This window comes from Podarcis pityusensis (genome assembly GCF_964106645.2).
Source record: "Podarcis pityusensis genome assembly, chromosome: 11".
NCBI classification, from domain to species: Eukaryota; Metazoa; Chordata; class Lepidosauria; order Squamata; family Lacertidae; genus Podarcis; species Podarcis pityusensis.
In genome coordinates this window covers 16,469,885-16,484,036 of record NC_138036.1, presented here as the reverse complement: position 1 = coordinate 16,484,036, position 14,152 = coordinate 16,469,885, and the positions used below count along the sequence as shown (strand labels likewise).

The 14,152-nt window shown below is 44.1% G+C and overlaps 1 protein-coding gene across 1 annotated transcript in view; it reads left to right on the top strand.

Annotated features, from left to right (window-relative positions):
- The first annotated feature begins 325 nt into the window (after positions 1-325).
- The window catches only part of ADAMTS12 (ADAM metallopeptidase with thrombospondin type 1 motif 12), a 111,256-nt gene continuing 97,429 nt past the window's right edge, over positions 326-14,152 (top strand). Inside the window, exons 1-2 of the mRNA XM_080973385.1 lie at positions 326-558; positions 2,254-2,615. Coding sequence (XP_080829511.1) covers positions 432-558; positions 2,254-2,615 — 489 coding nt within the window. The 5' untranslated portion in view covers positions 326-431. The remainder of the gene's footprint in view (positions 559-2,253; positions 2,616-14,152) is intronic.

Below are 14,152 nucleotides of genomic sequence, written 5' to 3'. Positions count from 1 at the left end.
CCGTGGCACTTCCTTCTGGGTACATTTGCTTAGTGATTTGTGGGGAAGAGGAACCTGCCTGTTTTATTCTCTCCGGATTCCTCCAAACCCAAGTAACTCAGGAGCCAGCGGATAGATAGACAAGCAGAGAAGGTTTTCTTATGCCTCCCAGTTCCACAACATGCTCATCTCTGTGCAAAAGCGGGATTCCCTAGAAACCGCTTCCTCGCTCAACCACCACCCTCCTTCCCCCTCTCTCCAGAAACCAGACACCAAGACTCCTAAGCACTCCCCTTTTCAGGAAAAGCCTCTCTGCCTTTCTCTCTGAGAGAATTTTCTTTTCTCTCCCCGCTCTCTTTGTGCATTAATTTCCACAGCCCTTGGCCATGCAACTTGACCGCTTTCTTTCAACTAGGCATTGAAAGAGGAGCTCAGTTTCCTGCAAATAAAACATGCCATGTATTCAGAGAAACTGGCTCGCAAACGTTTCCTTCTGGGTCCACTTCCTTAATATCCAGGCGTTGTGCTATGGTAGGAATCCTCCACCGGGCAGATTTGTCTTTCCAGACAAGAGGCAAGGTCAGTCGATTCTCTTGTTTTTAATTAAAGCGGCTCTTGCATTTAGCATTTGACAACGTGGCATCTCTCTCTTCCCCTCTCCACATTCCTAATCTTGTTGTAGAAAAGAAGGGTCTCGCCTGTAAGCAAACCTTTTGTACGAATAAGCTTTAGCCACTTCAGCATTTGCAGATCTTCATGACTTTACGAATTTTTTTTTTTTTAAAGAAAACTTGAATGCCGTTTTGTAAACCGTTCCCCTCTCAAGCTGAGCATCTTCCCTGGCACACTCTGAACATGCTGTGAGTGGCTGTTCGCAGCCCCACAAAGAACAAGGCTGGCAAGCTAAAACCAGTGACGAGCAACGGCAAACTTTCTTGCAAACAGACAGCTTGCAACGCTTCACCCCTGCCTGAGCAGTTACAAAACGGGAGGCAGCCGACTGTGGATTATTTGTCCTGAGATGGACTGCTGCCTCCCTCCAGCAGTAACTGAGGGTGGCTGGTTTTGAAAACTCCTGTAACGAACTGGCTATTGCTGCCCTTTTAATGTCCACAGTTCAAAGAATTGTAGAGTTGGAATGGGACCCCATGGGTCATCTAGTCCAACCTCCTGCAATGCAGGGATTTTCTGTTCAAGGTGGGGCTCTCAAACAAATATCAAGTATCTTAATTCTGCTTGTACCGTCACTCCCCTTCCTATTACTCAAAAGAAAGACTGAAATGTAGTGTCAGTCACTTGGGCATTTGGTAGCTACAGGGGCATTTGGTGAGGTTACAGGGCACCCCTGGATGCAGTTCCAAACTGTCAGGGACTGGGCAGAGGAGGAATGGTGGAAAAGAAGACAGTTCAGAATTACAACATGGGTTTGAGGGAGGTCACAGCTCAGAGGAAGATGAGGGGGAAAGCTGGGAAATAATAGGAGAGGAGGAAGAAGATGCACCAGAGAGGCGACAGCTGACAGACACAGCATCTTTAGAAAGCATTCCAAGCCCCACCTCTCCCAGAACCCGGCGAGCATTGAAAGTAAGAGAGCAAAGAGCTTAGAGGCAGAGGGCACTTCTCAGCACTTGTAGTGATGACGCATGAAGGGAGAGAGGGAGAGGGTGGAAACTCACTCGGGGCAACGCCATTATTCCAAGAGGCTTCATTTCCAAGCCTCTCTCTGTGCATATTGAATAAAAAGCAGCTGCTAAGGACTTTCTCTTGCCTTATTCGTTCCTGGCAACATGCCATGGGGGGGGGGGAATTGGATCCTCTGCTGCCTGACACAAACCACAGGGGCTAGAAACTTAATTTTTTAAAAGGAAGCAAGCTGAGATCCTCTCAAGTTGCTGGATTCTGCCAGTTCTCCAATTCGTAGATATTTTTCCACCGGTGCAAAATTGTGAAAGGCACACAAGTAAGGGAAAATGTGTGTGCGTCTTATGGAGTGAATGCAGGCTGCACAGCTATCCCAGAAGCCATAACAGCAAGAGGGATGCTGCTTTCACTGCTCAGCCATCCCTCTTGCTGTTCTGGCTTCCGAGATTCAGAATATTTTTTTTCTTGTTTTCCTCCTCCAAAAACTAGGTGCGTCTTGTGGTCTGGTGCGTCTTACAGAGCGAAAAATACGGGTAGTTAAACTATGGAACTCGCTGCCACCAACTTGGCTGGCTTTAAAAGAGGATTGGGCAAAGGTGAAAAGCTCATTTTTCTGCTCCTTTTCTCCCCTAGATAATTTTATCAAAACGTTGCAAGACTACCAAGTGGTAAGCCCAGCCAAAGTCGATGCGGCCGGGCAGTTTCTGTCTTACAATTTGCACCACCATGCATCCACAGTCAGAAGGAAAAGAGACATCAGGAGGAAGGACAGTCAAGTGTATTATAAGATTAAGCACAAAGACAAGGACCTGTTCTTTAACTTAACCCTCCATCAAGGATTACTGTCCAATAATTATATTCTGGAAAGGCGATCTGGCAACTATTCCCATGCAAAGATGGTTCAGCGTTTGGAAACTTCGTGCCACCTGACTGGGACAGTCATGCAGCCAGATTTCAAGACTGGGAAGGCAGCAATCAGCACTTGCAATGAACTAGTAAGTGACCATTACCATGAAATATTTATTGCTATTGGTAATTTCAGGTATTCACAAACCAAAAGCTTCTGGTCCAAATTCAAGAGTTATGCTTCAGGGTGTGGAAGGCAAGATCAACGTTCAGATCTCTTTGTGGGTTAATTGTTTTAATTCATGGCTAAGAATATGGATTATGGACCTTGGTAGGTTGAGCTGCCCTTAAACTGATATGAATAATTTACCCTGAAGGGAGTTCACAACTCACCTTACATGCCATGATAGAAGCTGTGCAAGGCTTGAGCAATTGCATAGTAAATGGTGTTTGCATAACAGTTGCATGGTATGTGATAAACAATTACGTATTTGGTGGTGAGAATTAAGAAGATAAGTATCCTTGGGGTCCAATTCCATCCATAAGTCCATTTCCCCAAACCATGCTCACCTGTGAACCAGGTGACATCATGCTGATGGATAAGTGATGTCAGCTGGCAGGCAGAGGGTTCAGTTCTGCATTGGCTGTGCCTGCCAGTTCTCCACAGGTAACAGCCACATACAGACAGCAGGGTTTACCCCCACCTGTTATGAATCCTGCAGAGAGTTCAGCCCTGCTCAGTGCTGCTTCACTGTCTCCCCACCACACCTGTGGGCCAACTTTGACGTAGGACTGGGATCGTACCCATCACCTGTTATCAGATGATTGACAGGTGGTTAGTCCTTCCAGCCTATCAAAGTTGGTCCGCTAGGTTGCGGGGAGATAAAGAAGTAGAAGAGTTTGGATTTGATATCCCACTTTATCACTACCTGAAGGAGTCTCAAAGAGGCTAATAATCTCCTTTCCCTTTCTCCCTCACAATGAACACTCTGTGAGGTGAGTGGGGCTGAGAGACTTCAGAGAAGTGTGACTAGCCCAAGGTCACTCAGCAGCTGCATGTGGAGGAGCAGAGACGCAAACCCAGTTCACCAGATTACGAGTCTACCGCCCTTAACCACTACACCACACTGGCTCTCCTAAAGATCTCTAAAGGTCTGGCCCACCAGACCAGAAGGTTTCTCCTGCTCCTGGCCTATGGGAAATCCACATGTAGGACACGAATAGCTCCCTTGGATTGGCCAAGCAGAATCCTTAGAACCTAGGAAGTATTGGATTTTTGGCCAGGCCCCCTAATCACAAAAAGAAAGAGAAGGTGTTAGCAGGCTTGCTGTAGTCTGCAGAATACATGCCCTGAGTGTGTCCTCAATCCTCCCAGCTCCCTTACAACTGCAGATCCAGCTAGGCCAATGTAAACATGTGTGGGACAGCCCCCTGCTCCCACCCCATCAGCGCGGAATGAAAATTCCTTCCTTGGAAACATTACAGGCCTGCAAAAGATCCTTTGACTGTTCAGAAACAAAGTCGATTGCATGCAGCAGGCCTGGTATAGACACAAATGAAAGGCTTTCATTTCAGCACATGAAAGAATAATGAAAACTATATGGAGAATTTAAAATACAATTTCCTTACATGTGCTGTGCAAATGTGACTATGGGAATATTTACACAGTCAAGGGGGGCAGAGATTTAAGCCTTAGTGCTTGCCCTTGCTAGTTATATGTTGGTCCCATGCCACGTTGTATTTTGTATTTCTAAAGGACTGCAAACCGCCCACAGAACTCAGGCGGGTGGGGTGGCATAGGCATATAATGAATATGTCTGTAACTTGTGTACCCAAGAATTCAATTCAGAGAGAGGATGTGAGAGCTCATCAAATGCATGGTTCTAGTAAATGAACAACTGCTGTTTTGTTTGTTTGATTTCTTTGGTAAATAGCGTTTCAATATTTTTTCAAAAACAAAATGTTTTTCTACTTAGCAAAACAATGTACATCAAAGTGCTACAGTAATTGTGTCTTGGAAAAATAGCCAGTGTTAGGCTGTTTTCAAGGTAATACTTGCCTTCTGTGCCAGACAATTGCAGACAGCAACCCACATACAATAAGATTTTTAATGTTAACGAGTGTGTATGTGTGTGTTATCTGTGCAATTAGACCTGCAGCCTTACACACTTAAGGGGGAGGAAACCACTGAACACGATCAGGGCCGGATTTAGGTCTGATGAGGCCCTAAGCTACTGAAGGTAATGGGGCCCTTTATATGTCCAGCTGTCCTTTGTCAACAACAAATTGTCGCTGCTTTTTGTGTTGAATATTTGCTATATGGTAATTTATGGACCTGATAGGTATCTAAAGCCATTTGCACATAACAAAATATGTATTTTATCAAAGTAATTGTTGAACTGAAATACAGTTAAGAAGAAGTATATTAATAGTGAAATGCAATTAAGAAGAAGTATATTAATAGTGAAATAGTTATTAAGTTCTAACTTAAAATGATTTTTTATTCATAACAAACTTAATAATGCAAACACATTGGCATTTGGCAATAACAAAAGTTCCTTTACAAACACAATTTACAAAGACTCATAATGAGCAAACCAGTGATATTTTAGGGAGCAGGCTAGCAGGTGGGGCCCATTACTTACATCATAGGAGCCTACACAACACAAAACACTGTTGCTGTATGTAGGTTTTATTTTATTTGCTTTTTATCTTATATTTTGGAAATGTACAGCCAGGTTTTTTCCCCTATATTTTTTGGGGGGGCCCCAAGAGAGTGGGGCCCTAAGCTATACATTATTTAGCTTATACATAAATCTGGCACTGACACGATGCATCTTATTTCTGCATAAAAATACTGAATGCTACCTCCAGCTCTTCTAAAGGCAGTTTGTTGTGAAACCTGATGCTGTTGGTGGAGATGTTTCCTTCTAAAGGCTAATCGCTCTCCATTTTCACAGATGGATAAACACTGGAAAAGTGATTCATTCTCTGTGGCAAAGGTCACATTCTCCGCCTCTCGGAATATTGCGCCTTTCAGTCGCTGACAGAAATGTAGCTTAGTAGAATACAAAGGCAATCACGAAAATAAGGAAAGCATAAGCGCCACTGAATACAAAAATAATATTTCATGTCCCCCCCACCCTTAGAGAGGAAGGAAGCTGCCCTGGGCTCCTTTGAGAGGGAGGATGGGATATAAATTTAATAAACAAGCAAGCCATCAAACAAATAAAGCTTATGGCAGCCTTTGCAACATCGGTTTCATTTGGAAGAGAGAACAGGGAAATCTTAGTGGAATATTGGATGAGATGGTTGGACAGTGTTCTCGAAGCTACCAGCATGAGTTTGACCAAACTGCGGGAGGCAGTGGAAGACAGGAGTGCCTGGCGTGCTCTGGTCCATGGGGTCACAAAGAGTCGGACACGACTAAACGACTAAACAACAACAACAAGCACTCACTAACATGCTGACTCATGTTCATGAGGATTGAAAAATAATAATAATAATAATAATCATGAATTGCTGTGGAAATGTGGAGAACTGCATTTAACATTGGAAAAAAGAGAGAGAAGCACAGACAACTGAAATTGATAGATTTGTCCATTTCTGGTTCAGCAGGTTGCATATAGCTCCTTACCCCATTTATCTGAACAACAATCCTACAAGGCCTTTATGCTGAGGAAACATGACTGACCTGAGGTCAGTCCTTTATGACTGAGCAAAAATTTGTACTGCGATCTCTCCATTCTAAATGCACACTGGCTTTTCTCCAGTAGACCCCTGATTCCATTGTCTATATGGGAATTGCAATTCCTATGATTCTATTAATGGTCCGTGTCATTCCTTCACATGGGTACAGGATCTATCCACTGTGGGAATAACTGAATGGATGAAATAACAGTAAGAAGAGACTGGCTGCTAAGTGGAGAAAATGAGCAAAGTCATGGTGGACTAGGCTGCCCAAATGCTCCCGTATCAATGAATTGAATGAGTAACATAATCCAAAGGATAGCCATGAATAACTGACTTGTATGTTGCCCATTTTGCTGTCGGCATAGAGAAGGAACTCTCCTTTCATTAGCCGTACAGTGGAAACATTATCATCAAGGATCAGTTTACAAATTCAGTAAGAAAATGCTTGGCATAGCAAGCTGTTCAATTGCTGCCAAAAGCATGGAATGACAGAAACCTTCAACACTTGCCAGGGCAAGCACAATATAGAGAAATCCCCTTCTTGCTTCTCCCCCCACCCAGCCTAAATATGATCTATTTGTCATTGTAGCCCATTCCTGATTCTGAAGTTCTTTGTACCTCATGCTATAGAAATGCAGACATCCTGCCAGCAATTCCCTTTCTCACAACTCTGTTGCCAGATGTATACCTGCCAACATTCAAAATCTATACATCTCAAACTTTTCTCCCTGTACTCTACAAATTCCGCTCCTGGCTTGTCCAACAGTTTTGGTAGTCCACATGTCTCAACCCATGCTAGACCTAGAGCCAGAGGAATTCTAATATTTTTACTCCTATGTACAAAATAAAAACAAACTGACAGAGTGTTATATATACAGTGGTACCTCAGGTTAAAAACTTAATTCGTTCTGGAGGTCCATTCTTAACCTGAAACTGTTCTTAACCTGAGGTGCCACTTTAGCTAATGGGGCCTCCCGCTGCCACCACACCGCCGCCGCCAATGACAAAGCATTGCCTGAAGTGTGATCTAGTCAATTTATGGAACATTAATTGTATAATGGTAGAAATGGTTTTATTGCTTATAGAGTTTTTATGAGTGGTTTATATTGTTTTTAGAGTTTGTGTCTTATCAAATTCCCCCTTTATTGTGCACTGCTTTGATAGCTTCTTTACTCAGCTCCAATGTGGAGGTTGCAGCCTGACTAAATATCAGCAATGTGCTGGTATCTGGTAACATCTCAGATACTGGGATAAGGGAGCAGTGACTGATCTGCATTTTTTAAAACATAAAGCCTGGCTGTTACTCAGAACTGTCCCATGCCTTAAGCTAAACACACAGGTTCCTGGTTAGGCAGAGAGAAGAAAAGATAAATGTGGCACTAGGGATGGGTGAATCTGACAGTTTTAGTTTCTCACTTTTCCGGTCTTTCATTCAGTTTCCCACATTTCCACATCAGTTTTTGATCATCATCATCACTGAAAAACTCCCTCTGGACTGTAAGAAAGGAGAGTGAGAGAGGCCTTGAAGTTACCCACCAACAGTTAGTGGCTGAACAGAAATCTGAGCAAGTAGATACATAATTCCTCTGACCACAGTTGCCCCCACTATGATGTGTTGCATTTCTGTTTAAATTCTAGTAACTATTTATAAACCTTGCAATGTATATAAAGGTAAAGGTAAAGGACCCCTGGATGACTAAGTCCAGTCAAAGGTGACTATGGAGTTGCGGCGCTCATCTCGCTTTCTGGCCGAGGGAGTTGGTGTTTGTCCACAGACAGCTTTCCAGGTCATGTGTCCAGCATGACTAAACCACTTCTGGCACAACAGAACACCATGGCAGAAACCAGAGCACACAGAAACACCATTTACCTTCCCACCACAGTGGTACCTATTTATCTACTTGCACTGGTGTGCTTTCGAACTGCTAGGTTGGCAGGAGCTGGGACAGAGCAACAGGAGCTCACCCTGTCGCAGGGATTTGAACCACCGACCTTCTGATCAGCAAGCCCAGAGACTCAGTGGTTTAGACCACAGCGTGGATAAGTGTATGCAACAATCAGTATATATTTTTGCCCTCCTTTTTTTAGCTTCTTGAAGGCAATGTGGGGAACAAATGAACCACCAAGCATTCCTTAACAAAAAGGATTCCTTCTGGAGTGTTTTCACTTATGGGGAGAGAGAATGAGCTGGAAGGTTAGCCTGCGATGCAGTAACCCAGTGCAAAAGTAACGTGATAGTCATTTGCATGCAGTTTCCATCTCAGCACGGGATAAACAACACAGTTTTCAGTACAGCCCCCTCCCACTTTTTTGATTTATTGAGAAATCTTTGTGTCAATCTGTTGCTCTCTAAGCCTTTCCTGCCTTCATAGAGAGGAAGTCTCTAATCATCCTGTCACATTTATACACCCGCCTTCCTCTCAGCAATGACAGGTGTGTTGAGCTTCTCACTGATGGAAGGGAAGACTATGGCAACAGTAAATGCTGACAGTTTCTATGACTCTCACATAGCTCTAAGGCAGGCGTCCAGGGTCTCATTCTGAATCTGAAACAATCCTCCCCAACACCAATAAAAAATTCCCGGTTATCTTCATGTACATTGCCAACTATCTTGGTTAATTCATAGGTCGCTGTGTGTCCTCAATTGCTCTGAGGACAAAATTTAATGGTCTCACAGGTGGCATATGAAATAATCAAATCCTGAGCATGTTTCTGTAGTGTAAGGACAGGGGTTGTGATTTGAGTGTCATTGTTCAGAAGTGGATACCATACAGCAGAAAAGTATGCGCTTGTCTATACTTTATTGCTGCTGTTATGTTTGTTTTTGCATTAAAAAATATAAGTGATTATACGAATGGACCTTTGGAAGTCATCCAGGTCCCATGGAAAGAGAGGAAAGAGGGAGAGATAAGAGAAGCTCCAGTCCCAGAGAAATAGAACCATGTGTTCTTCTTGGTTCCTTTTCCAATAGCCTTTTGGGCAGCTGGATAGTTCAGCTGTCTGGAATCCTTTGCTTATAAATTCTGAGCTGTCTTGGATGTTTAAATGAGCGAAGAACACTGAGCATGGTGTTCTTATGGAGATGAAACATAAATACATTTTAGGAACATGTAAGGCAGGGCTTTCAAAGGATGATTCACTGCAGCCTTCCCAAACTGGTGCCCTGTGGATGTTTTGGACTATCACTCCCATCGTCCCTGATCACCAATTATCTGACTGGGGGGTGATAGGAGTTATCTATTGCCAGGGATTTCTGTTTGGTGCATTGACACTTTGCTGTAAAATAACCAAGAGGTGCCTAATCTTATCAAGGGCCATATTAAGTCATGAAAAACCCACTGGGGACCATAAACCACACACACTCTCATGTGTAATGGCTGGATTCCTGTGTTGATCCACTATTGATAATTCCAGCCCCAAACTTCTCATCATTTCCCTCCATAACCCTCCCCCCCCCCAAAGTAGAGACTAGATATTTGCTTAAAACATGAAGGGAAGGGAAATGGAAGGGGGGAGAGGTAAAAGACAGGTGAAGAAAAGCAGCCAGCAGAAAGAAAGAGGGAAGAGATGTTCCATCCTCTTCTGGTACCCACCACTGGCACATGGCTCTAGACAGATTATATCTATGGGAATTACATCCCCTGGCAGAAGAAAGGTTCACCACCTCTAGACTGATATGTAGCTTGTTTTTCCTTAATTGACTTTATCATCATATCCGAAGGAGCGTCTCCACCCCCATTGTTCTGCCCGGACACTGAGGTCCAGCGCCAAGGGCCTTCTGGTGGTTCCCTCACTGTGAGAAGCTAAGTTACAGGGAACCAGGCAGAGGGCCTTCTCGGTAGTGGCACCCGCCCTGTGGAACACCCTCCCACCAGATGTCAAAGAGACAAATAACTACCTGACATTCAGAAGGCATCTGAAGGCAGCCCTGTTTAGGGAAGCTTTTAATGTTTGATGTATTACAGTATTTTAATATTTTTTTGGAAGCCGCCCAGAGTGGCTGGGGAAGCCCAGCCAGATGGGCGGGGTATAAATAATAAATTATTATTATTATTATTATTATCATCATCATCATCATCATCATTATCATTATCATTATCATCATAATTTTTTATTGGTATGCCACCTTTCCACAGTTAAAAAAACAATGCTCAAGGCGGCTTACAGCATAATAAGATTTACATAATTACAAAAATCATAAGCAATAAATAAACCACATAAAAAATGCACAACCAAATGGGAAACAATTTCCACATAAATCAAAATATAAAACGAAGAATACAGCATTAATATCACAGTTTTAAATGACATAGGTAAAAAAATAAGAGCAATTTAAACAAAAACAAAAACAAAACAAAATGGAGCCCTCTCTGCTCAGCAGCAGCAGTGGCAGCAGTCCTTTATAGAGCCCCACCCTAGGCCAGGTGTTGAGTGGCAGGACTGGGGCCCTCAGGCATTTGGGAGATGGATTCTTACTGTGGAGGCAGCATGTGGGAAGGGGGTGTTTCTGGCGCAATGGGTTAGTGCGTCTGTCTGTTAACCAGAAGGCTGGTGGTTCAAGCCTACCCAGGGATAGCTGTGGGCAGAATCCCTGCATTGCAGGGATCTGGACTAGATGAATCTCTGGGTCCCTTCCAACTTACAATTCTGTGATTCTGTATTCATTTCCCCCACCCCCCAACTGGAACAGAGGTGGGGAATATGGGTTTCTTGAAATCGGGAAGGCTGATTTCTCTTCTGAAGGTGGTCGGGGAGTGAAGAGGCAAGTCTCCCCCACCCACACTGAGTGGGTGCGTTTCCACTAAGAACACCCCCATGTGCACCTGCAGTTAATGAAGGGAAACAAGACATGCATGCTGAGATTAGCAACAAAGAATATAGTCTAAGAAGAAACGGAAAGCGGAGTTTTGCCGTGTGCGAAACCGAAGCAATGCCCTTCCGGTGCACGTCTTTGCTGGAGACAAAAAGACCAAGCGCTGGGAGGCCCAGCAAGTCAAGCACACCAAATGCAGGAACCGTGGGAAAGCAAGGTTGGAAACCATGCCAGTGCTAAGGGAAGGCATTTGTTTACAAGCACGGTCCTGGCCTTTCACAGCCATTTATGCAGATGAAGGAGCCAACGCATGCAGTGGCATCATTAGTCACGGTTCACGAAAAGGGTCAGAGCAGAAATAATGCACGCTAAGGGAACTGGAGGAAGCCGCTGACCCAGCAGCCACTGGGGAAGAACCAGTTCAGGAACGAGCCATCATCTTTAGCAATTGTGTGATGCTGCATCCATTGCCGGGCTGGATCACTTTGGACTATAACTGGACAATTAAGGGAAGGGCCATAGCTGAGTGCAAGAGTGCATGCTTTGTGTGCAGAAGGTCGTAAGTTCAATTCCTGGCATCTCCGATTAAAAACGATGAAGTAAGATATGAGTTTCTGGGGAGCACAAATAGGGGAGAGTGAAATGAAACTCATGTTCTGCTTCCAATTGGGGCATCTCATTGGCCACTGTGAGAACAGGATGCGGACTAGATGATCCAGGAGGGCTCTTCTGTTCTTGTGCTCTGCCTGTATGACATCAGAAAGAATTATTCCCTCACCATAATCCTGCTCTTTGTTGTAGGTTTTGAACCAACTTTGGGGGGGGGGGGGACCTAGTTATGAATACAGTTGTGACTGTATTATAACTTAGCATGCTTAAGAGCTGAGAAGAACAGCTTGCACACAATAAAAGCATTAATTCAAATTGCTCTCTTTCCAAGTATAATCACATGCTGGGTTTTTTGTTTTGGGTGCTCTCCACTTCATCAAACACTTTTTGTTAATGACGTGGAACCATCACGTTGCAGAACAGCTAATTTGCATAACTTGTTTGCTCTTAATTTCATGTGTTGCCTTTCATTTCCTGACAGGTCTTTGTGTCCTAAGTTTTTTTAAAAAACAAACAAACAAACAAATTGCAATTTCTTTAAATGAGAATGTAGCCTAGGAGAGGCTGTGGCCATGTTTTTGTCTGCGTTTTATCCTGAGTCTCAACAGGCAGCTGCCTATGGAAATTAACTCCCTGTGGAAATCAATGCATAATCACAAGTCCATTTATACCACTGTGCAAACTCAAACCTCTCTCCTTCCTCTCTCCCTCTTCTTTGGCGATCACTCATAGCCGAGTAAGATTGTCTTCCATAAACACGGTTTAACCGTGAGTCCGTAAGTGACTGTGGAGGTCAATTCTAGATCCACACGTCCTTCCACAGTGAGGACATAATTTTCCATGGTGAGCATTTGCCAAACATGCCTTCCTCTTAGTGTGTTTCTCCCTTTCGTCCTGAGTTCGAGCGTCTTCAGAACCCATGACACCTTAGGCAAAGGCTGTTCTCCAATTGGAGCGCTTGCAGGCCAGTGTTTCCCAGTTGTCAGTGTTTATACTACATTTTTTAGATTTGCCCTGAGTCTTTGAACCTCTTTTGTTGACCACCAGCATTATGCTTTCCATTTTTAATTTCAGAACAGAGTAGTTGCTTTGGAAGATGATAATCAGGTATCCGCCCAACATAACCGGTCCAACAAAGTTGATGTTGAAGAATCATTGCTTCGACACTGGTGATCTTTGCTTATTCCAGTACACTGGCATTTGTTCGCCTGTCTTCCCAAGTGATGTGTAAATTTTTTCGGAGACACCTTCCACCCCTGTGAAGAGACCTTGGACAGGAGCAGTTCAGTATGTCTCATCTTGAAATGTCTCATTTTAAACCCTGAGACTTGTCACTGAGTTCTGATTTAAGGCCATTTTTTCCAGGATATCTTTTCTTTTTGGGGTGGTGGTGTGTGTGTGTGTGTGTGTGTGTGTGTGTGTGTGTTGTTTAGACAAGAACATATCATTGCTCTAACTTTGCCCAAGCAGGATGGGCTGTCAAGCTGAGCTCTGATGGGACTTCATTTCAGAAGGCTGTATGTCAAAATAACTTGTGAAGGTTCTGTCTCTTGAGTACGGCTGTCCTGCAGAGCAGATTGCCAGTTAGTCAGCCTGTAATTGCATTGCCCTGAAATCCCAGAAGAACTTCAGAATGTTCAGGGTTCTCTTGCTTTCTCCAGTAACATATAGCTTCAATAACCTGCTTCAGTCCTTTGGGGATGTATATTCTGCACAAAATTTACCCCTCCTGCCTTTACTATCAGGTTTTCAGACCCGGCTCATGTCTTGCCGGTTGGGAGTGAAGGAAAGAGGGCAAGGGCAAGGGAAAGCTGCATGAAACAAGGTGAGGCTAAGGCTTGCTTAGGGCAGAGAACAGCAATGAGTTAAGTCCCAGGATAACACAGCATCCTTTGGGTGACTGAGTGCATTTTACCAGCAGCAGAGGCGAATGACTGCTTTACACAGTATGTGTGTGAAAGGTAACTGCAGCCTGCCTTCATCTTAGGCAAATTTAGTATCTGCCTCAAGCTTTATCTTTATTATTTATTTTCTATCCTGCCTTTCTATGGCACGTGGGTGGCGCTGTGGGTTAAACCACAGAGCCTAGGACTTGCTGATCAGAAGGTTGGCAGTTCGAATCCCCGCGACGGGGTGAGCTCACGTTGCTTGGTCCCTGCTCCTGCCAACCTAGCAGTTCGAAAGCACGTCAAAGTCCAAGTAGATAAATAGTACCGCTCTGGCGGGAAGGTAAACTGCGTTTCCGTGCGCTGCTCTGGTTCGCCAGAAGTGGCTTAGTCATGCTGGCCACATGACCCATAAGCTGTACACCGGCTCCCTCGGCCAATAAAGCGAGATGAGCGCCGCAACCCCAGAGTCGGCTACAACTGGACCTAATGGTCAGGGGTCCCTTTACCTTTACCTTTATCCTGCCTTTCTACTTACCAAAGTAGTGCTCAAGGAGGCTAACAGCATTCAAACTACAGCAAAACCATCAGCAAAGTGAAACAGCAGAGAGCAGATCTCATTAAGACAGACTCATCCTAGAATGCCAAAATTAAGGGCAAGACCACCTGAACAAAATGTTCTGAC